The 21,686-nt window shown below is 45.6% G+C and overlaps 1 protein-coding gene across 1 annotated transcript in view; it reads left to right on the top strand.

Moving 5' to 3' along the window:
- Nucleotides 1-804: 804 nt before the first annotated feature.
- INPP5A (inositol polyphosphate-5-phosphatase A) overlaps nt 805-21,686 on the top strand; it is a 147,290-nt gene continuing 126,408 nt past the window's right edge. The window contains exons 1-3 of the mRNA XM_027655260.1: nt 805-846; nt 9,672-9,772; nt 10,317-10,404. Coding sequence (XP_027511061.1) covers nt 9,699-9,772; nt 10,317-10,404 — 162 coding nt within the window. The 5' untranslated portion in view covers nt 805-846; nt 9,672-9,698. The remainder of the gene's footprint in view (nt 847-9,671; nt 9,773-10,316; nt 10,405-21,686) is intronic.

The following is a 21,686-nucleotide window of genomic DNA, read 5'->3' as shown; positions in this document are numbered from 1 at the left end:
TCTGGACAGGTGGTGTTGGAGCTGTTTGTAAGGGATGATGTTGAGGCATCTCTCTGGCTTTCAGTTTGATTTGTTCTGCTGACTCCCACAGATACTGCATGGTCCTGCCACTGCTGTGACAGGAAAGTCTCATGTGAGTTTTTATTCCCCACTAGGATGCAAAAATTATCCACAAGTCTTGTTGTTGAAGATAAAACTCAACAAATCAATTCTCTCCTTCTGTGATCGTGTCTAGACTGGGCTCTAATGCTGAAAAGGCAGAACTTTGCACTTACTGTGGATTTGCTGCTTTGGTTTTCATAACTTCTGTAGCAATCTGGAAATGCTTCTTCCAGTCTGTCCTTGGCAGGAGCTCTAATGGACTTGAGCATCCTGCAGAAGCACCGACATCCCTCTGACCCAATTTGTTAGAAGTAAATCCAGGTCACTTGAAGCTCAGGTTGGCTGGGTGTGGACGGGTCGGTGAAGTTTCTGATCCCCGGGTGATGAATGTGCCCATGTAACAGGAGATATTTCAACACAAATCAAGTGTGCTGATTTAATTGCCTGATAAACCTGTGTGGGTACAAATGCTGTGCAGTCGTATACAAAATGCACCTTCTTGGTGAGAATCAGAGGAGACTTGGAAACGAAAGGCATTATCCACTGGCATCATGGAGGAGCATCCTCGTGTTTGTACTTTTTGCATTGATTGTGAAAAAAATTCCCCACTTGAATGTACTGAAGAAAGCAATAAGTATCGGGATATTATTATGAAAATACATTACTCTTATTTCTAATTAATTTTTGTCTTCTGTTTTTCAGCCAGAAAATTTACAGAAGAATTGGCTTCGGGAATTTTATCAGGTAAGGTAAAACTTATTTTCATGGAGTTTTGTGAACACTTCTTATTGGTATAATTTATAATGTCAGGATCTTTTGCGTTGTGAAGTGTAATTGCTAACTAAGGTAAAAACCAGCCCTGAAAAATGTCTCTTTCTGGATTTCTAAGTACTCATTTTTAAAAAATTCACTTTAGTTTGACATTGATCTTTCAAGTCTCCCAAGCAAAAGAGATATTTGAGTAATTAAAAGAAAAAAATATGGTGTGAAGTCTAGTTTACCCTAATATTGAAATATGAGAATGACTGGCATTGGTTTGTAATAGATCAGTCCTGTGTCTACTCTTTCTTGAAAATGTTCTTGTTTGGGCAATGTGACACTGAACCCGTTATAGAATGTTCTGTAATCTTTGGGTGTCAGGTTTATTTTAAAAGTATAAAAGGTCCTCTTACACATCGTGTCGATGTAGTAGAGACTTGTTTAAGTAGCAGACTTCATACAGAAACATGGAAATAAACAACAGGATATGAGCACTTGTGGGGCTCGAAGGTGTCATCCCTTGGAAAAGCAGCACAAGCGCTGGGTCACTTCAAGAGCTGGTGCCACACCTGCCACAACTGAGAGTCTGAGAGTAACAGACTCACAGAATGGTTTGAGTTGGAAAGGACCTTAAAGCCTGTCTCGTTCCACCCTCTGCCATGGGCAGGGGCACCTTCCTCTAGACCACGTTGCTCCAAGCCCTGTCCAACCTGGCCACTGAAAGGAACCACGTGGTACTGAAGGGCCACAGGATTTCTTTATTCAGTCCGACTTCTCCTATAGAAAAATGATTAAAGCAACAAAATCGCGTTTTTCGAGTTTTAAAGTGAAACTATGTGCAGCAAAGATCATTAGCAGTATCTTATCTTTTGCTTTTAGTAACTGATCACGTCCTGTACTTCTTTACAATCTCTGGTTACTGGTGCAACCTGGGACCTTTATTGTACTGTGTAAAATACTGCAGTTTGCTTTTTCTGGCCAATGGAAAGGATTTGCAAATATCCGAGGTGCACTAGTCAGTCCTGCATTCTTCAGTATCTGCCATGTTCAAATTCATATGTTTATTTTTCTTCATCCATCTTGGTTGATTACTGCTGTATGTACATGGTGCTTGCATTGCACAGGCATCTCAGCCAGCTTTGATTCCAGCCCTCCACGGCTTCAGGAAAAACTCTTCCTGAAGAGAAATACAAATAAACAGAACTCTTTTTATTTAATTTTCTTTTTTTTCAGATGGCTGCATATTTTTCAGCATCACATGACTTATTTATATATCTTTATTGAGGAGAATCCTTCCCTGTTCACTTGTTTACTGAAGTAGGATGAGCACTATGGAAATGCTTCTGAGTAGTTTGTGGAAAACAGGAAGAGAAGGGGAATAGAATGAGCTGCTGCTGTCTTAGGGCAGGGACCACTGATATGTGACTGGATGTGGTCTGTCTTTGGTCCAATGAATATTGTGTGTAGAGAATTCCAAACAGGAAGAAGGTGATCCATTAACTCTCCATGAGGCCAGTCGAGAGCAGGGTCTGGTGGAGGGAAAGTGTCACTGAGGCAGATCTGAGCCTGTCCCTCAGCTGTGGGGGCTCTGCAACATCCCCTCTCCCTCTCCGTGCCTCTGCCCTCTGTCCCTGCAGTCTGAAAGCTGTGCTTTAAAGAGAGAGGAAGAGTAGCCAGGACAAGGCTAGCAGTGCTGTGTGTAGTCAGTGCCAACCGTGCCCTGTGGGCCTTATCCTACTTCCCCTCTGGGTCCCCTGCACAGGGTGGCTGCTCACAACGCGCTCTCCAGCACAGTAGGAAGTGGAACAAAACTTGATAAAAAACTCCTTAGGGAAGAGATGAACATGACTGTACCAAAAGTCACTTAGCACCATCCCAACCCAGGCTGCAGAGCGACCCAGTCAGTGTAATAGCTTCAGGGGGGATTGTTGTGTTTAATTCCACACGTGCTGTACACAAACCCTGCGAACTGAGGTTCGGCATCATCACTGGAAAATGACTCTTCGTGTTTCTTCGTAAACTTGAAACCAGATAAACCGCAGACCACAGTTTTTTCCATTCTTCTGAGGAATTCAATTTGCATATGTAGTTGTGTCAGGGCAGTTTGCATAACTTCAGAGGATGAGGTCCTTGTGTAAGTAGTCAAAACGGTTCTCCATGGCAAAGGAAGCACCATTACCACTTTTAGTTTAAAACGTTTCTAGAAATTAAACCTGTAATGTCTTTCAGTTGATGTCAGAGAGTGTATCAGTTACAGAGCATTTTGGGAGCTTGTTTTTAAGCTCCAGTAAATTAAAATAAGGGATTTTAATTGCTGCGATGGGTAAATACAAGTCATGTATTATCATTGATTTATATGCCATATGCATTTCTGAGGACATGGCAGCATATGGAGGGCTAAAATAACATTAAAATGTCACATACTAAATTTTTTAAACTTCTGCCATTGATCTACAAATATCCTACATTATTAACATGAAAAATATGGAAGATTTCATGCTGTTACATTAAACAGTTTGTCAAGAAATACAAACAGGAAAAAGAAAACCTCAAAGACCCTTTCAGAGATGGTTTTATCAGCAGCTCCCTGCCCAGAGAGCCACGAGCTGCCTGGTCACTGCTGTTGACAGCACAGTGGATGCAGCTGAGAGGTGTTGTCCTGTCTGATCTGGTTGCCTTGGATTCATCCATCTGCAGTCCTATAGAAGTGGAGCCTGCATTTGGGTGACAACTGACTGGGTAGTTTAAAATTGATTTAAGGGATAATTTTCTGCCAGTTGCTGCTTTTCCCCCAAGGAATAGTAAAACTAAATGAAACAGGAGTTCAGCTGGACTCAGTCCCAGATATTTCATAGAATCATAGAACATTAAGAGTTGGAAAGGACCTTAAAGATTATCTAGTCCCAACTCCCCCTGCCGTGGGCAGGGACACCTCCCACTAGACCGGGCTGCTCAAGGCCTTATCCAACCTGGCCTTGAACGCTGCCAGGGTTGGGCCATCTGCAACCCATGCTAGTGGGGCCTTTCCCAGGCAAGTCAGGGACTGCTGGAGTAGCCGGTGGCCGTGAGGCACTGCTGACCACCGGATCCAAGGAGGAGAGGTGGCCTGGACCTCAAACTTGCGTTTCCCAATGCTAGATTTGTAGCGGAGCTTTTCCTCCTTGCTGCTCTGCTTTTTCCGTTTGATCCCAAGGGCATCCGCCTTGGGGCTCTGTAACACTTTTCCTTATGAGACAAGCCCTAGGTTTTGTGTTCTCATTACATGTAGATAAAGAAAGACACTTAAGGGCAGCAGCTTAAATGAGGAGAACAAACGCCAAGCAGCTGTTCTGCTAAACATCTCCTAAATATCAGGCGGAGGTGAGCAGAGAAGGTACTTTCCCTGCCAAGAGTGTCCTTGCTTCGGATGTTTTCTCCTGTGACTGGTGGCCTGCAAGAGGTGTCAGACTTGGGTCTGAAATAGTTTAATTTGGACTCTAGTCCTCTTTCCAGTAAAAATTCTCGTACCCCAAGAACCTGTCTTGGAAACAAAGAGGGAAGGGGCTGTTGGGAAAGAGTGGAAAATGCCTGAGAACAGTGGGTTGGAGCATTTTATGTGTGATGGGGAAGAGTTAGGTGCTTATCAAGAAATGGGATGATTTGATGAACTAGCTGCTGTGCAAATGAGAATATTCACAGAATGTGCACATCAGAATTTTGTCCCACTCATGCAAAGTGCCTGTGCCCCGGCTCACAGCCTCCGTGTCAGTGCACAGGAAAATGTACAGGGGAACAAGAAGCTTCAAGAGCATGGAGGAAGCTGTTTGCAAGGGGGGGTGTAGGAGAGCAGAGAAAGGACTTTTATTGACTTCTTTATTTACTTAGGGCTTTTTTTCCTTTTCACCTCTTCCTTCTCCATGCCTTGTTCTTTCTCCAGCTGCACTGGGCAGGAAGAGTTCAGGAGCTGGAGCTATTGCAAACCTTCACTAATTTTAGTAACAGTCCTTTTGTGTTGTGTTCGTGGCAGACGGTCATTTTAGATGCAAACCTGGAAGCAGAGGGCTCTTTTCCCCTAGTGCAATTTTCCATGTTGCCTTATGTGTTTGAGAGTATTTTGAGCATTTACTTGTAGTTATACAGAAGTGAAAAGTTTACCTAAAAGCTAAAGGTCATCTTGGTATTGCTGCGTGGGAACTCGATGTGTTACTTGGGAAAGAAAGAAGAAGGAAGAAAACAAACAAAAAACCCTCAAACTAACCAAACAAAAAAAACCAAAATACAACAAAAACCCTCCCAGCCACTCAAAGGTTGTTGCTTAATTATTTTAGTGGACTTAATGCTGTTTGTTTTATTAGAGAAGGTGATTAACCAAAAAGCTCCATTACAGCCCCCAGCAGCTCTTGTGAGCTGAGGTCTCGGCCCTTTTTCAGAGGGCTGGAAGTTGTGGATGTTCTTTTTTTTCCCTCCTGAAGCTTTTCCTCAGGTGGGGCCATTTGAGGCTTTTCTGATTGGTTCAAATCCATGACCTGTGTCCAGGGTAGGGATGGGGGCGTGAGCTGCTGGAGCAGCACCACTGGTCTCTGGGTGTGCAGTCCCTGGGAGGTGCCTTTTTTTCATTTCTTCAGACTTACAGAAATTGAAAAGACTTGGAGTGCTTTGAGGCCACACATGATAAATTGACTTGTACATATTTCACAGTTCAAAGGAAGCTAAAGCTCATACTTTGTTAATTTTTTTGAGCAGTCCTGTGTATGGACAGTGAAGGCTCAGGCTCCTCTTGTGCCTTGCTTGAATGGGGTCTGAGCCTGGTCCCCTCGCTCCAGTGCCCACGCTGCCCTCTGTGGGAGGCCTGGTCGGTGGCTCCTGCCCCAGCTTCAGCAGACCCTGACCCTCCCTGGCCTGTGGCACTCTGGGCCCAGGGCACCCCCACTGCCAGGGTCCTCTCCCTGTCCCCTCTCCGAAACAGGCAAAGACCTGTAGCAGTGGTAAGGTGTCAGATTTGTACTTTTCACCAGTTTTATATTCATTCAGCTGTGTTGGAGCATCTTGCTCAGTTACCCACATCCCTCAAAATAGCTCCTGATTGTGGCTTCCTTTATGCTATTTTTGTGTATCCAGAAATTGAAAATAATGCCCAACTGGGTAAAAACATTGTGCTACCGTGAATGCAAATTACACGTTTATGTTGGTCTCGTGTGTGATCTTTAACCTCTGGCAACTGGGAGTTTTCTGCTCTGAAGTATTCATTACTCATTATTATGTACTGTTTGTTCTTCCATAAGAGTAGAAAACTAGTAAAAGGTAATGAAGCGGAGCCAATTTGCTCTTAGTTGGAGGAGTTTTATTATATGAGAAGACATAACTAATATTCAGGTATGCTTTAGTGGTTTTAACTGCAAGGAATGCTATGACAACCTCTACTAAGCCAATGCTGCTTTCCCTTGGATATATCCTCAGTATAAGTTTTTTTTGGTTTTTTTTTTGTTTTCCTTGGGCTTTTTTTAATACCAACTGTGATTTCAGGTTCTCAAGGATTTAAATGCAAACCAAAAAACCTGTGTTCTGCATCTCACTTCAGAGTCTGGGAGTGTTTTCTGTGGCTGCTGCAGCACAGTGGAATTGTTCTGCAATGTTCTCTCAAGGCAGGACTTCCCTATTCAGGGCTCCCTGTGACTGATCATGAATGTGAGATAGTTTATGCCTAGATCTTACATGAAATTGTTTATTTTACTTTTTTTGTCTTACCAGTTCATTTTTTTGATTAGCTGTGTACGAAGAGCTCATACTAAAGCAAACTTGTCGTAGTTAAAATAAGTAACACGGTGCTAGTTCTGCTGTGCCCACAGTTGATGTTACTGGGTGCATTGCCCTGGAACAGTGAGAATGGATGGACTACAAGATTAAATAATTACAACTGTTTTCTGATGATGGTAACTTCACAGAGCCGTCCAAGTAGATGAGATCAGGATGTAGAGTCCAAAACTGATTTGGAGCAATAAAGCAGATGGGGAACTGGGGTGACATTGTGTTGGGGAGCACAGATGAGCTCTGTTCTGAAGTTCCACTCCATGGGCTGTGTTTGGTTAGTATTTCTCTACAGGTAGTGAACAAAGTGAACCAACCAGGTAATGTAAGGATGCTCCATAGTCCTTCGCTGCTGCTGCGCTCTGTGATGACAGGCTGCTGTCTGTGGTCCCTTGGGCAGCACCCTGGGAAGAAAGGAGGGAGCATCTATACAGGGATGCTTTCTCAGCAGCTTTCTCTTAACTGTTTGTAAACCTATAAAATCAACTAGTATTAATGTAAGCTTTCATAGTTATGGGAAGTATGTATCAGAGGAAAAGTATGTCCCAGTTGGGTATCATTTCTTGTAGTTCAGGGATTTTTTAGCCAGCTGGTCTGTCACCTGCTTGCTGTTTTTGGTTTTTTTAATTAGACTTTGAGTCCTGCTCTGGCTCGTTTGTGGTCCCTATCAATGATGGTCTGTTTTAAAGCAAGATTTCTGATATTCCTGTTGGCAGAGACCAGCATTAATGAGCTAATGAAAGTGCTCAGAGATCCTCAATCACCTGAGTGGGAGTATTTACCTGTAACACTGACAGCAGCTTCTTTCAGAGTGCTTCAGTGAGCAGGTCAGTGCCAAGATGTGTTTCATTGATGGGGAAGCTGAGGTACAGAGGAGGAAGTAACTGTCTGAAGTCACTTGGAGGCCCACAGCAGGACATTCCCTCTGTCCTCGAGGCTGACCTAGTGTAGGTTGGCAATGCTGTAATTCCCTGGGACCTGGACACAGCAGTACTCTGGGTTCCCCTTGGCTCTGGTGTGCTTGAGCCGCTGCCAGGCCTCCCCTGCTGAACTCTGTGGCTGCCTGTCCCACCGCCCCCTCTGCTGCCGGCCCTGGCACCCCCGGCTGCTCCCACTGACAGGGACTGCTCCGGGCACTGATGGAGAGCAGTGTTCCAGGGATGTCCCTGAGGGAGGATGTGCCACCAGCTGGTGATACACCTCGCTGTCACCTTGCCCTCTTGTGCCCGATGGGCACATGGGCCTGTGCTCCGAGGAGGCTCCATCAGGGACTGGCACTGTCTCCTGCTGGTGCCTGCGAGCCCTCCCTGCCACAGCACGTCCCCAAGCGGGGCAGCTGTGCTGCTGTCATGAGAAGGTGGCAGCTCAAAGCAGGGCCCTGTGACTGCTTCTGGCTCAATGCTAAGCTACTGTGGTTTGGGTTTTGCTGATCTTTAGTTCGTTGTCTTTGAGCTTGACTGTCTAATAAGATTATTTGCGCAGTTGAGAATGAGGGATTTTGTATTCTGCCATCAGATCAAAAGGCAGTTTCTCTCCACTGTAGTTTAAAAGAAACATCTACAACTGCCATTTGGGGTGTCCCATCCCTGGAAGTGTTCCAGCCCAGTTTGGATGGGCCTTGAAGCAACCTGGTCTAGTGGAAGGTGGCCCTTGCCCATGGCAGGGGTATGGAACAAGAAAAGACCTTCTAACAGTAACATTAATCACTTTTGATTTACATAATTAAAAGCAAGACTGCTGTGGTTTACTGTGTCTGTACCTCTTCAGTTGTAGGGCAGGCAGTGGGTACAAAGGCAAAGCAGTCCCTGTTTTTTTAGCTGTCCTTCCTGGGGTGTGTTGAAGGGAGAGCTCTCCAGTCCCTGTGCCCACCTCCCACACGGCTGTGCCCCAGTACGAGCGGGAGAGATGCTGTGCCCCCCCCACATGTGGAGCATCCAAGCCTGCAGCCAAGGCCTGCACAAGGCAGCTGGTTTATGGTTCTGCTGGGAGCAGCTGGTGGAAACCAGCTGTTCTTCCTCTCGATGGCTGCACAGACAGCGTGAGGCTGTGCTGGCTGGGGCTGCCCAGGGCCACCTTTCACATGTCAGGGAATCCTATTTCGGATTTTAGCACATTCTTTCCCCATGTGCTTGCACTGGCATGTCATTTATCGTTTCGGATTGTTCCCTTTTAGAATGGAAGTAGTTCTGCAGCTCGTGTCTGTTAATTCACAGTAAGACGTGGAATACAAGTTGTAGAGACTCAGTATCAACACAGAAACATTTTGGATGTGGTGTTTAAAGTGCTAAATAGAGACAACATAGAGAGAATTCCATAGGACAGATTAACATGGAATGGGTGTTCAAAGTAGCAGCAAATTTATAAACACTTGATTTATAAACATTTGATTTGATGCACGCTGAGAGACAGAAGCATTCTAGATTTTTGGTATGGTAATTGCATCCTAGTGCTGGCTGCTTAGTATTTAAGATATTTGCAGTGTACAAGACTAACACATAGAATAGCATGATGGATTTCTGTGCCTCTTGAGTTAGATGTGTGTGTGTGTTATTTAAATACTTTTGTAAATAAGATACTCTGTAAATAAAAATATCAAACATAACAGCTAATCAGCATTGGGAAATTTTGTAAAACTGGAAAGAAGCCCACTTAATTTAATTGAGGTGTTTGAAGTCTTCCACCTCCCAGACAAGGAGATGTTTTGATCATCTTAATGACATCAGGTCCTCTTTGAGGGGAGTTGAAAGAGTTTATTTGTATTTTAAATCCCTAGGAACTAATTTATAGTTTAAAAAGGAAAATATTAACTTAGAACACTTGAGACAATTACTGTGTATTATGAGTCTTTTATGTGGAGAACAAATGAGGCTCCCCTTGCTGCTTATTGCTGTTGTGCCAGTTACCTCTCAGGTAGCAGCTGCCAACCCTCTCCATCCAGGAGACACACCTGGATGTGTGTCCTTCATGCTGTGTGACCAGAGCTGCGGACACAACTTTGTTAAAACTGGCTTTTCTCTCGGTTCCAGGTCGTCCATGCACACAAACCCCACTTCATGGCTTTACACTGTCAAGAATTCGGAGGGAAAAACTATGAAGCTTCCATGTCTCACGTGGACAAGTTCGTGAAGTAAGTGTTGGGGGGCCCTGGCCGGGCGCCCCCGGAGCCGGGGACAAGGGCAGAAGTGATCAGTCACCGGCGGAACCGCGGAGCTCCCCCGGGAATGTTTCAATTTATCGCCTCCAAATCCCCGGGCGATGGGAGCGAACCGGGGGCGTGCGGGGATGAGCCGGGACCGCGCGCGCCCTCTGCGGGCGGCGGGCGGTGGTGCAGCGGCGGGGATGGGGCTGGGATGGGTAACGCTGAGACCGCGGGGCCCTTCAGCACAAATTACCCAAAACCACGGAGTTTTGTGGGCGTCGGTGGCCCGCGTCCTTCGCAGTCATGTCCAAACGGCGCTGGGGAACTCAAGATCTGCGTCGGAGGTGCCGCTGACGATGGGAGCTTTGGAGTGTCCAGCCAGGTGGCTGCACCGGGGACACCTCTGCCCATGGAATTCCCCCCAGGGGTTCCTTTGAGTGATGCCGGGGACATCACAGCACAGAGCAATGCCGAGGCAATGCCGTACCATTGCACCTCCCTTTACGTGTTCGATCTCTTCTTTTTCTTTCAGAGAATTGTTATCAAGTGATGCGATGAAAGACTACAACAGAGCTCGAGTTTACCTGGATGAGAACTATAAATCACAGGAGCATTTCACGGTAAATTTCTTTATTTCACAAGTTCAGTTCAACCAAAGGTGGATTTCTTCAATTTGGGGGTTTTGACCCATGTGGGGCTATGAGCTGTTTCCATCCTGATGATAATTACATCTTTACTAAGAGCGTTTACCTCATGGAATGTGTACATGCTGGTCTCACGGGGTGCATCCGTCTGAAACGAGTAGAATATCAGTATGCACAGTCTTTTGTTTAAAATGATCGTCAAAGGCCTTTTTTCCTCCAACAACTAACCTTGGTGGCTCCTCACATGGGAGTCACCTCCTATTCCAGAGCTTGGGAGTGTTTGGCAGTGTGAGGTGGTGCCAGTGAGCTGATGACGGTGCTGGTGAGGGGTCAGGGCTGCTGTTGGGGATCTCCTGAGCTGACTTACAGCCCCACTGGCCTGGGGCACAGTGACAAGAGCCAGAGCACAGGTTTGCACTAGCACACAAGTGATGTTTAGGTACACGTAAATCCGTGTGTGCAGGACTGCCTTTCCTGCAGAGCAGAAGGGCTCGTGTGGCCATCGCCAGGACTGTGTGTTGTGCCAACACATCTGCTCTGTGTCCGGGTGGTCACTGCTGGGTTGTACAGGAAAGAACAGCCCTTTGGAGGTGAATAGTGACATCTGCCTTCTCCCTGGGGCAGCAACTTCCTTCTCCCCCAGGATGCTCCTCGGAGGAGCCTGGCTCCCCAGTGCCTCTGGGCTCTCTCCAGTGCCGGAGGTGGTGCTGCCCAGTGGCCAAAGACAGTGCCTGAGGCACAGTTCGAACAAGGAGAAACCATCCCCTGGCACACACACAGACCCCAGCTTGAAGGCATATAAGTTTGGGGAATAAGAACCTGGAAAGGTTCTTATTTATTCCTTATTTTAATCACTCTGGCTAGAAGCCTAGCTAGCATGGAACTGGAGGGGAGGCATCAGTGTTATTTTCTCTTCCTCATCAAAGAAGAGAAAAACAAGATTATGAACTTTATTGAGCCTTAGTGGGACAAGCCTCAGCCAGTAACGTGGAAACTGTCCTCTGAAGGTTTCAAAAAGTGCTGGTAGGTGAAGGGCAGTAGGACAGAGCTGCATGTTTTGGAGTCACTCACAGGTCAGAGCTGCATCCAGATAAACCCACACCCTGGCAGAGACTCTGTGGCGTCCTGCAGCAGATGCCTCCTGGTGTGGGCAGGGGAGCTGCATTACCTGATTGACCTTCAGCCAGATGAGGTCCAGAAGTCCCTTCCAGCTGAGACTTTTCTGTGATACAGGACAAAAGGATAATTATCTGTGATCTTAATTTGGGAAACAACATAGAAGACTAATGCAACCTATAACAAAATGCAATCTATAACTTTTTTTTAAAGATGATAACATTACTATATAATATTGAAGTTGTTTTATTTAGCATGAGGTACTTTTATTTTTGATGCCACTATGGTGAATAAAAAGGCTGTTACAGAAGCTGACAGGAATACCAGTCACAGAGTATGTGCTCTTTGTGTCTCTGTGAAGAACTCCGTATTTTGCCAAGTTCCCAGTTCAAGAAATAACATGCCTTCTTGTTTCACATACCAGCATTATTTTCTAGGCAATGTGTTTTCTTGCAGTGTTCCCCAACAACCTTTGTATTTCTCCCTTTCCTGTCATAAGTACTATTTTGTGTATTTTTTTCTTCTAATTCTTCATCTATTAAAGCTGGGCCTTCCTGGAAAAAAAATTTCTGTCAATATATTCAATAAAGGGGGGGGGGGAAGACTGCTTCTACCAGTATTATTTTCTGTGGAAAGCAATGTAACGAAACACATGTTATTATTATTTTTATTTGTTTAAATTGTCCTCTGTTGAACTGGCCGGGGGGGAGCACTCTAGAAAGGATTTACAGGTTGTGGTGACAGACTCGAACAAGATCCTGGTGCAGTGCTGTCATTCAAGGAGGAATGTGACCCCTGAAAGTGGAGCTAGTGGAGAAGGAGTGTAGAAAACATGGTGATTTTGTCTCTATGCAAGCAAGGCGAAGCAGCAGAGGTATTCTGGGATCCAGTTAGGCAGCACAGGTGTTCTGGAATCTAAATCTTGCATCATAATTTTTAAAAGCGCAGTGAAAAGATGGTCTCATAGGATGATGTTTCTGGGTTTTTTCTGTCTGCTGTTTTCAAACTGTAAGAACCTTTTAGAGTTGAATCAGCTCAGTGTGGAAAAGAGAAAACCTAAAAGATGAGTGATTATTCAATGATGTTTTGTGTTACTATCACTGAGAGGAGTATAAAACACTCCCCTTATAAAACACTTAGGGGAGTGTTTTATACCTTCCCTGCTAGACTGTAGTAGCAGTGGCTTGGAACCAAAGCCCAAAAACTTAGAAAGGAGAGAGGCTGCGCCTTCATACTGAGCTCCTTAACATTCTGACTTCTTGGAGTCTGCTCTCTGGCACTGAATGCTGACAGTCCTTGTACACAGTTCCTGCAGCTGTTGTCAGGAATCAAAGATTCGTAGAAATGGTGTTTTACACACATGCTTTGAGCTGGCAATTCTCCAGCTCCTCTGCTCAGTGCGTGTATGTGTAACTTGCACTGGGTGACTGCCTGAGTGGGGGATTCACATGTGGTGTGTCCATTTAGGGTAAAGGTTTGGTCTTATCTCCAGTGTGGTTTGGCTTGCACGATGTCATGCATCTACTTGTTTCCTCATTAGTTGTGTTTGCAAAGTTCTGTAACTTCTGTGGGCTTTTTTCCATCCCTTCTAAGGCATAAACTTGGCAGCAGATGGTGGCCTTGTTATTATATTATTACCTCTCTGTCTCTGAAATATAAACATTTATCACATATATTGTTGTATAATGCTATTTTCTTGAGAAAGGGAGAAGCCCAAGCAGTTGCAGTTTGGTTAACCTTGAGCCCTGCTGCTCTCACATCTCCTTTTCTAGAAGGTTTGGCATCACTTCCTCTGTAAGGCTTTCCTTGGCTTGGCTCCTGCAAAGCTAAACCAGACTTTGCTGCCCACGGTTACTCAGTTTGCCTGTGACAGGACTGACAGGGAGATCTGAGACAGCACTGTCAGCAACCTGTCCCTTCAGCACAAAGCCTCTGTTTCTGGCTCATGGCAGCATAGGGGGATGAGTTCCACACGAGAAATAACAACCCAGTGCGACAAGGAGGTGTTTCTAGGGGAGTGATTTGGTTTTAAAAACTTCGATAACTCGGTGTGTATTAAGGATCAAAATGGTTCATTTGGCTTAATCCCAGACATAAAGCTTAACATCAGGATTTGTCATTTATGTCACATAAATTATTTGTCACATACACCAAATCTGGTGTAGAAGTGACTGGGTTTAGCTTTCGGATTCGTTCGAAGAGGGGGAGGAGTCGTGATGAGGGAGAGAACTGAGCTTTGGTGGGTTGGGTTTGTTCTGCTGGGAATGGTGGTGGGATGAGACTGTGTGGGATTTTGTTCCACTCAAAACTTACTAAAATCATGCACAAAGTAACTTCCAGGCTGAGCAGTGAGTGCATGGCCAAGGAAGGTGCTGGGATGGCAAGACCATGTCCCAGAGATAAGCTCAGCTTGCAGGCTCTGAGGGTTGGGCTGAGGAGGAGGCAGCTTTGGACAGCAACTCCTGACCCAAGGCTTTGGTTAAGGCCAGACCTTGGGAGCAGCAGAGGTGTCATGGGGAGCGCAGGGATGAAGCAGCTTGTGTCATGCTTTGGAGACACGCAGCTTTATCAGATTTAAAAATTACCTGAAGATTAATCTCTTGGCAGAGAGTGGCTGCATTAGAGCTGATGCCTGTCAGCTCTGTGAAGGTGGCAGTGCTGGAGAGCTCCCAGCAGTTATGGATGAGGCTGGTGGGTGACAGCCTCTGCAGGCCTAACGAGGGCTTCCCAGAAATTTCAGATGAACTAAACCAGCAGCTCTGCTGCTGTCCCAGTTCTGACTGGAAATACCGATGGCTTTCAGACACTTGAACAGCATGGCAAGGCTTTGTGAAAGGCAGCCTCCTGTAAGTTCCTGTTTGAAAGCATGATACTTTCTTTCGTCGTATAAAATGTTACTTAGGAGGTAGATCTTGTCAGAGAATGTACAGTTAGTGAAGAGAGAAGACAGAAACAAGAAAAGTGAAATAAGGCTGAGAAGCTGAGAAATTCAGTACATTGCTTTTATTTGTTTGTGACTACACCCAATGGACCTCACTCTTAATAAAGCAGATCTTTGCAGTTGTATTGATTTTTTCCAACATCTCATTATTTACATTCTCTGTTAATTTTATTGTACTTGGTATATTTCATGGAAAGGGGTAAATTATAAATCTTGACACTTTTCTTATGTGAGGAGTTACTCAAACTCTTCTATATGAAGAGTTACTCAAAAATAGTTGAGTTTGTTGAACTTTTACATTTTGATACTTCTGAAATAGCCCAAGGTAATGGTAAATAAGGTATTTTCATACTGGAATAAGAACATTCATACTGAAGCTGAATAGCAGCCAGAAATATGTTGATGTTGTCATCAAATCCATAACTATTTTTGTATGAAAACATGTCAGTATAACTGGTGACATTTTTATTGCAACTAGATAAAATCTAGTTGGTTCGTGCCGTGTATTTATTGATTTCTGGAGTACTCAATTAAGGTTTTATATTGCTTAGGAAATGCTTTTTTTCTTTTTCATTGTTCAGAGAAAGCAGAGGAAACCCCTGTGTAGCTTAAACCTCCTTGCTGTATTGAACACATGGTTTCTGTAGATTGAGAGAGAATCTTTAGTGCATCAAGTCAATTCTGAGGGTCCTGGCAAACCAGACCTCCAAGAGTGAGCTGGTTGCCAACTGCTGCCTCGAGTGTTCTGTGGACATGTTGGGAGCTGGTCAGAATGGCCCTTAGCTGATGTGTAGAAGCATCAACCCAGTGGGGTAATTGCTTTACTTCCCAATATAGGTTTGTTTTTAAGAAATAAGCAGAATCCTTCATTACCTGTCTGCCTGCTCAGCCCCACAGGTGACCTTGCAGTGAACAAAGAACCATTGGGCTCTACGTGTGATGTGCTGAAGTTCCATCTTCCTCCTCTTAGTAAGGGTGCAGTGCACTGCAATTAGCTCATTGCATAGCAGAGTTTTATTGAAATTAAACCAAGAAAAGACATTTTTTGAAACCACCATTTCTGACATTTTTGGATTTTGTACTTCTGGTAGCAGTAAATTGAATGGAGAGGTGCTGCTGTGCTCACACAGCTCCCTGCTTCCACAGGACAGGTTTGGTGAGATAGTGATTGAAATGACACTTCCCTTCAATAACCACCTTGGAGGTGGACAAAGATAGGATACAAATGGAGAATACAGCAGTAACGGGCCTTTTTTCTGCAGGCTTTCTGTCCCCACCCCTGCCAAACCTGCGCTTGGGTTACGGAGGCTGAGACGTTTTGGGTGCTGAAGGTGGTAGAGGCACCAATCAGTCGGTGTGGGTGTCCTGCCATCACAGATCCTTGGGGGTGTGGGGAGCTGCCTGTCCCTCAGGCCCCATGCCGCACTTTGGGGTGCTCCCATCCAGCCCGTGTCCCTGCTCCAGGTGGCACAGTGCTGTCCCTGGGCAGGATGGGGGCCAGCAACTGAACAGTGAGTACCCAGTGCTCCTTTGTGAGGGCAGGAGACACCAACCTGTGGGAACAGTTAACATAAAGAGAGTCTGGGCACTGCCGGGGTCTGTAGGAAAAGGTTGTGCTTTTTTATTTTTTCCCCTGATTGTTTTGATTTCACACACTCTTTACCTGTAGTTTTGTTTCAATGTAAAATGTGTCTTACACTGAGGTAAATGGAAACACTGGTGGCCTGCAGCAGCATCTAGGACAGAGCTTTACTCGAGTCATTATGCTTGATAGCATTAACCTGAGCCAGTATAATGGGGGGCTCTAGTGGGGAGCAGTGGTCCTAAAAATACACGTGGACAACATGTTATTCAAGTGTGTTATTTTACCTTAAAATTATATCTGCACGTTACTGAGAGAATAGTAAAGTTAATTTTTGTTAGATTAATGATACTTGAGTAATATTTTTGGTTGAGCCGAGTTCGAATAATTGGCCATTAATTGAAAAAGGAAATTGAAATGAATTTATCTTGTACATAAATCATGTCATAGTTATTAATGGGTCCTAGAAAATATCGGCCTGTTCCCAGAAATGGATGGTGTACAGTGATTCTCCTGAGCTTATTAGCTCTGGCAATTTCGAGTTTGGTTAAGTAAAAAAGATGATTTAGGAAGAGAGACGTAATTAAATTGAATATTGGGGGGAATTCACATGCCTGATGAGTTCTCAGCCTGCTTCTTCATTAACAGTTTTACGGAATGTTCAGGCTTTGCAGAAAGGCAGGATTTCCCCAGGAGATGGAGCTGGAGCACCAGACTGCAGTGCTGGGGTGCCCGTGACAGCCTTGTGGGCACTGGACCCTCCAGGGCAGCTCACTGGGACCCCACACTGTAGCTGGGACACGTGGTGCCATCGGAGTGTGAGGGCACACTGGGACACACAGTGCCACTGGAGTGTGAGGGCACGTTTGGGCACTTGCTGCTGATGGGCTGTCAGGGCACGTGTGGACACTCAAACACACGGAGTGTGTCCTTCCCCTCAGCCCCGGCTGGGACACGAGCACTCTGGTTCTGAGTAGGCCAGGGAAGGTCTCTGCTGCCACTGGGATGTCGATCACAGTCTCAGATATGTCACTGTCTGTTACTGTGACTCACTGCTGAACAGGAGGCTTTGGAGTGTGTTTTCTTGCTTCTCTGTTTACTGTAGTCTTGATCTGAATTTTCCTCTGCTACACACATTAGCCTGTTTCCACCTTCTCCTTTTTCCTTCCTCTCCTTTCCATGGAATTCTATTTTGTATCAGTGTTTGTTTTTATAATGATATCTGTGAAAATTATGCCAATCCAATGAAGTAGGAATTTTTCTGAGTGGGTGGCAGCAGCAGTGCCTGGCGGAGAAGAGATGGGTACAGGGCTGTCCTGCAGGGGAAGGTGATGCCACAGAAAGAGCCAGGAGTGTCACTCAGACTCTTCTCAAATTAGCTCCTGTGGAGTTCATCCAGGGAAGGATCTTCTGGGATGGAAAAAAGTCCAGACTCCTTTCTAAGGCACATATGAGAAACCTGCAAGTGTTCTGTCATCACCAACCTCCCACATCACTCCCGAGAAAATGCTTCCCTCTGCCTCACTGTTGTTTTGGGTTTTTTCCCTAAGAAATGATTAAGTATAAATATTTTTAAACAAATCTTACTCTACCAGTTCTTTGGGAGTTTTTTTTGTTGGTACTCCAGTGTGTGGGAGCTGTGTAAGGCTGTAAGGCTGGTGGCAATGAGAGCGTTCCTGGGTGGAGGGCTGTGTGGTGATCCTGGGTGAGGACTGGCAGCGGAACACTCGGGTGTTTGCTACTTGGGTATTTGTGTAATCTTTACTTTCTGCTAACTCCACTCCTAGGTAGAATAAAAGGAATAAAATTGTTTGAAAAACATGCTAGTCTTCCTCATAAAGGCCCCTAAAATTCCAAAAGCAGAGAAGTGCTTCTGGTGAGGTGTATGTGTTAGCAAAAGGGAAGTGGAAAAATGAGGGTTTAAAGCCCATTTGTAGGAAATACAAGCAATGCAAAGCAGGATAGAGCCTCGTGGTGGCAGTGCCTGTCAGGAATCGGGGCTGGTACCACTCGGTGGAGACTTCACTGCTTCTGCACGTCTTCCAGCAGCTCTTGCCTCATCGTGTTCATCCTCATCTTGTTCATTAAAACCCAGAATCTCTTCCTGTTACAGCCTCCTGCTTTTTGAGGGGTTTTGATGAAATACACGGTTGGGAGCTTTTTGAAATGTGTATCATGAAGTTTGACCTCTTCATTAGCTTTTATCTTTTTTAATTGAAAAAAACAGGTTCATGAAGGGAGCTGGTGAATGTCGAAGTTAATCCTACAGCTTCTGACAAAGTCCTGGAAAAATGATTGTAGAAGTATTGTCATTCTGTGACATGGACATGTATTTACAACCACCTGAAATGAAATCTCCCACTTAATTTCTTGGGGAACTAAGTTGTCTGTCAGGTAATTGCTTCCAATCTCTTCTGGATGGGAAATGGGATCTGAAAGGTGTTTCCAAAGTAGAACCTTCCTCTGGTTTTGACTTGTCTTTTCTATGCATTTTTAAAACAAATCTTTTAAGACGGCAACAGAGTTCTTGCTGGGAGGAATTTCATGGCTTATCTTCTACCTGTTTTCTGACACTTCTATATAATTGGAAGAGGAGGAATAATTACAAAACAGTAAGGGATTTCACAGATCAGTAGCCCAATAATGCAGCCTTGGGTCAATCTCTTTTGTTTACAAATGTGCTGTTGCTGAGGAAATTGGTGATAAAGCAGCTTCTTTATCTGCAGAATCGTTATTCTGTTTGTATCAGCTATGGATTTACAGTCTGTATGGAATTGCATTTTCTGTGGGCTGTGGATTTGATATTCAGAATTTCACCCCACAGTTGTGCAACAGGCTACGTGGAAAAAAGTGAGGTTAATTATAAGGAATAATTATAACCTGGTTTTGCAGAAACCCATCCATCTAAAAATCAGCTGAAATACTTGAAATTAAATTATAGACTGTCTGAACACAAGAGGAAATCAACTATTTCTAAGCTTCTAAAGGTTAAAAAAAGAGTTTTTCTGATTGCTACTGGAGAAGGGAGGTTAACCCAAAAAACATAGCTCTCCTTTGAGGCAGGGGTGCTGTACTGGCAGGTCCTGGGAGGTTCCTCCCCACACGCGGGTGGCCCTGGTGCCCGTGTTTGCGTTCAGCATTTCCCGGGAGCTCTGGGTGCCTGTGATGGGCAGCCCGGTGGGTGTGGGACATGACTGCCCGGCGGCTCTGTGGGGGCATCGGGAGAGCCCGGCCGAGGAGGGACACCCCGCAGTGGTGAGGGGGGCGGGCAGGCTTGCGGTCCCACTGCCCCGACCCCAGGGCCTGTCCCCAGCCCTCCAGCCACCCCTGCCAGCCCTGGGCCAGCACTGCCTGGGGTGCTGGAGGGAGCTGGCAGGTTGTGAGCAAGAGCCTGAACCACATCAGTCAGACCTTTCCACGTGGGCCCCGTGCCCTCCCTAGCTTTGCGGGAGGTTTCACAGTGGGCAGCAGCTGGGATTTTGTTTCCCTTCCCCTGCTCCGTGTTGTGTGTGGGAGAACCCGGAGGGCTCTGGGAGCGTGGGCAGCTCCCAGTGCTGGGCCAGCGGGTGGCAGGTGACCTGCAGCACTGCCATGGCCCGTGGATGGAGCAGAGCTGCTCTTGTTTCAGTGTAGGAGCGTGTGGCATTTTTGTTTGCTTCTGCCTTATTGCATATTTAATTATTGTATGTTTTTAAAGTAATTTGTCCAAAGATTTATGAAACAGTTATTGGTTAGCTCAACACATACCTCAAACAGTAACTCTTCTCAATCATCTGCCATTTGTTTGACATCTCTGCATTTGACAGTCCAGTGATACTGCACAGATATTTCCAAGGCTTTAACCTGGAGTCCTTGGCACCTTGGGGGTTGTTGCCTGCTTTTTGCATGACGGTTCTCAGGTTTTATTTAGCTATTTTCCCATTTTTGTAGTTCATAATACTTAAATTTATTCTTCTTAATCTACTCTTGAAGAATAAATATAGTTCAGTTTAATACATAAATCTGTTGCATGCAAACAAGAAACAATTTTGAGGGAAAACATGGTTAATAGACATTTTCACGCACTGTGAATGGAATTCAAGCCCCGTTTTCAGTTCTTTTAGTTTAGTAAAGTTTGTTTGCAGTCCATGAGCACAGCAAATCTTCCGGAGATGAAAGGAAGAAAACCTCCTCAGCAGAGGAGCTGGGAGCAGGCTCTGCATGGGAGAGGCTGTCCTGGTACAGGCACAAGGCTCTCAGCTTTGATCGTGGCATCCATCCCCTCCCTGAGGGCAGGGATTCCCATTGCTGTCCCCACGCCCCGTGCCATGTGACAGTGGGTGCAGCAGAGCAGAACCGTGCCCTGGGCCATCGCTGCCGCACACCAGGGGCTCAGTGCCCCGGCTCCCCGGTGGGCACCGGGCGTGTGGGTGCTGCGAGTGTCACCTGTGTTCGCTGTAAGCACCTCCCAGCCTGACCGGGGTGGGGGCCAGAGGGCTTCCCAAAGGCAGAAAGGAGAGCAGAGGATCACTTGGCACCCATCCGTGAGAGGCCTGTGCCAAGGATTCACAACTTCCCACTGCACTGCCCTGCAGGCACCTGCTCTCTGTGAGTGCCTCGGTACCTGCTGCGTTCTGCATGTCTTGGGGACGCGTGTTGGTGGACATTGAAGTACTGTGGAGTGCATTTACTGGAACCTAATCCTTCCCTTCTAAGACACAGGGGTCCTCCTGGCCCTCTCTTTGGGCTGTGGGGCGCTGCTCAGCAGCCGTGCCCATTGTCCCCAGTGCCGGTCAGGACTGTGACCTTGGCAAGTGCCTGACCCCTTACTGACCACTGGCCAGCAAGGCCAGCAGCACGTGCGCTCCTCACAAGGGCCGAGGGCTCAAGGGCATTTTGTGTAAAGGTTTGCCAAGTGCTCAGGAGGATGTTGAGTATTTAATAGAACAGAAGGAACGGTAATGAAAAATGGTGTTATCTGCTGAAATAATTGAGGGTCTGACACAAATAATATAGCAAATGCTTTAATTTGAAGTTTGCAAAGCCCCGCATGGATCCCCTTTAGAAATTTGGGGGCCTAGTTGCTAAGTTTTGTCTTTCTACAATAAACAAAAAAAAGCCTAAGGTACAGGGCAGTCAGAAATCTTGTTTGCGTTTGTACACGGTTGGGCGAAGGGCAGGGCCGGTTACACATTGCTTGAGCAGAGCCATGATGTTATTAACAGCTCTTTTCAAGTAATGCGTGTGAGGAATTTGGTTTGTGTGACAAAGTGTTTGATTTGGAACAGTTCTGTCTTTCAAGAAAAGATGTGAGATTGGAAAATGTGAAAATAATTGCTTAAGAAATTATGAAACACTGCTTAAGGCACTTGCTAATGTGTTTGTCTGAGGCATTGAATTAATTCTTAAATAAGAGCAGCATGACTACAGAAAAATCAAATGTATGGTGTTTATTGATAGAAACTAATGGGTTTATTAGTGTTTGAAATTATGTTATAATGCAGCATTTGTAGCCAAAAAGAAAGCAATCCATGAGGCTTCTCGCTCCCTGGCTGTGAACATCGTGTGCCGGTCGGGTTTCACTGCACAGCTCGCCGGCCGTACATTGTGGAAAGGCTGGGAATGCATGTGTTACTTCAC

Source organism: Corapipo altera, unplaced genomic scaffold (genome assembly GCF_003945725.1).
Source record: "Corapipo altera isolate COAL_440 unplaced genomic scaffold, ASM394572v1 180, whole genome shotgun sequence".
Classification (NCBI taxonomy): domain Eukaryota; kingdom Metazoa; phylum Chordata; class Aves; order Passeriformes; family Pipridae; genus Corapipo; species Corapipo altera.
This window is presented reverse-complemented; position numbering and strand designations above follow the sequence as displayed.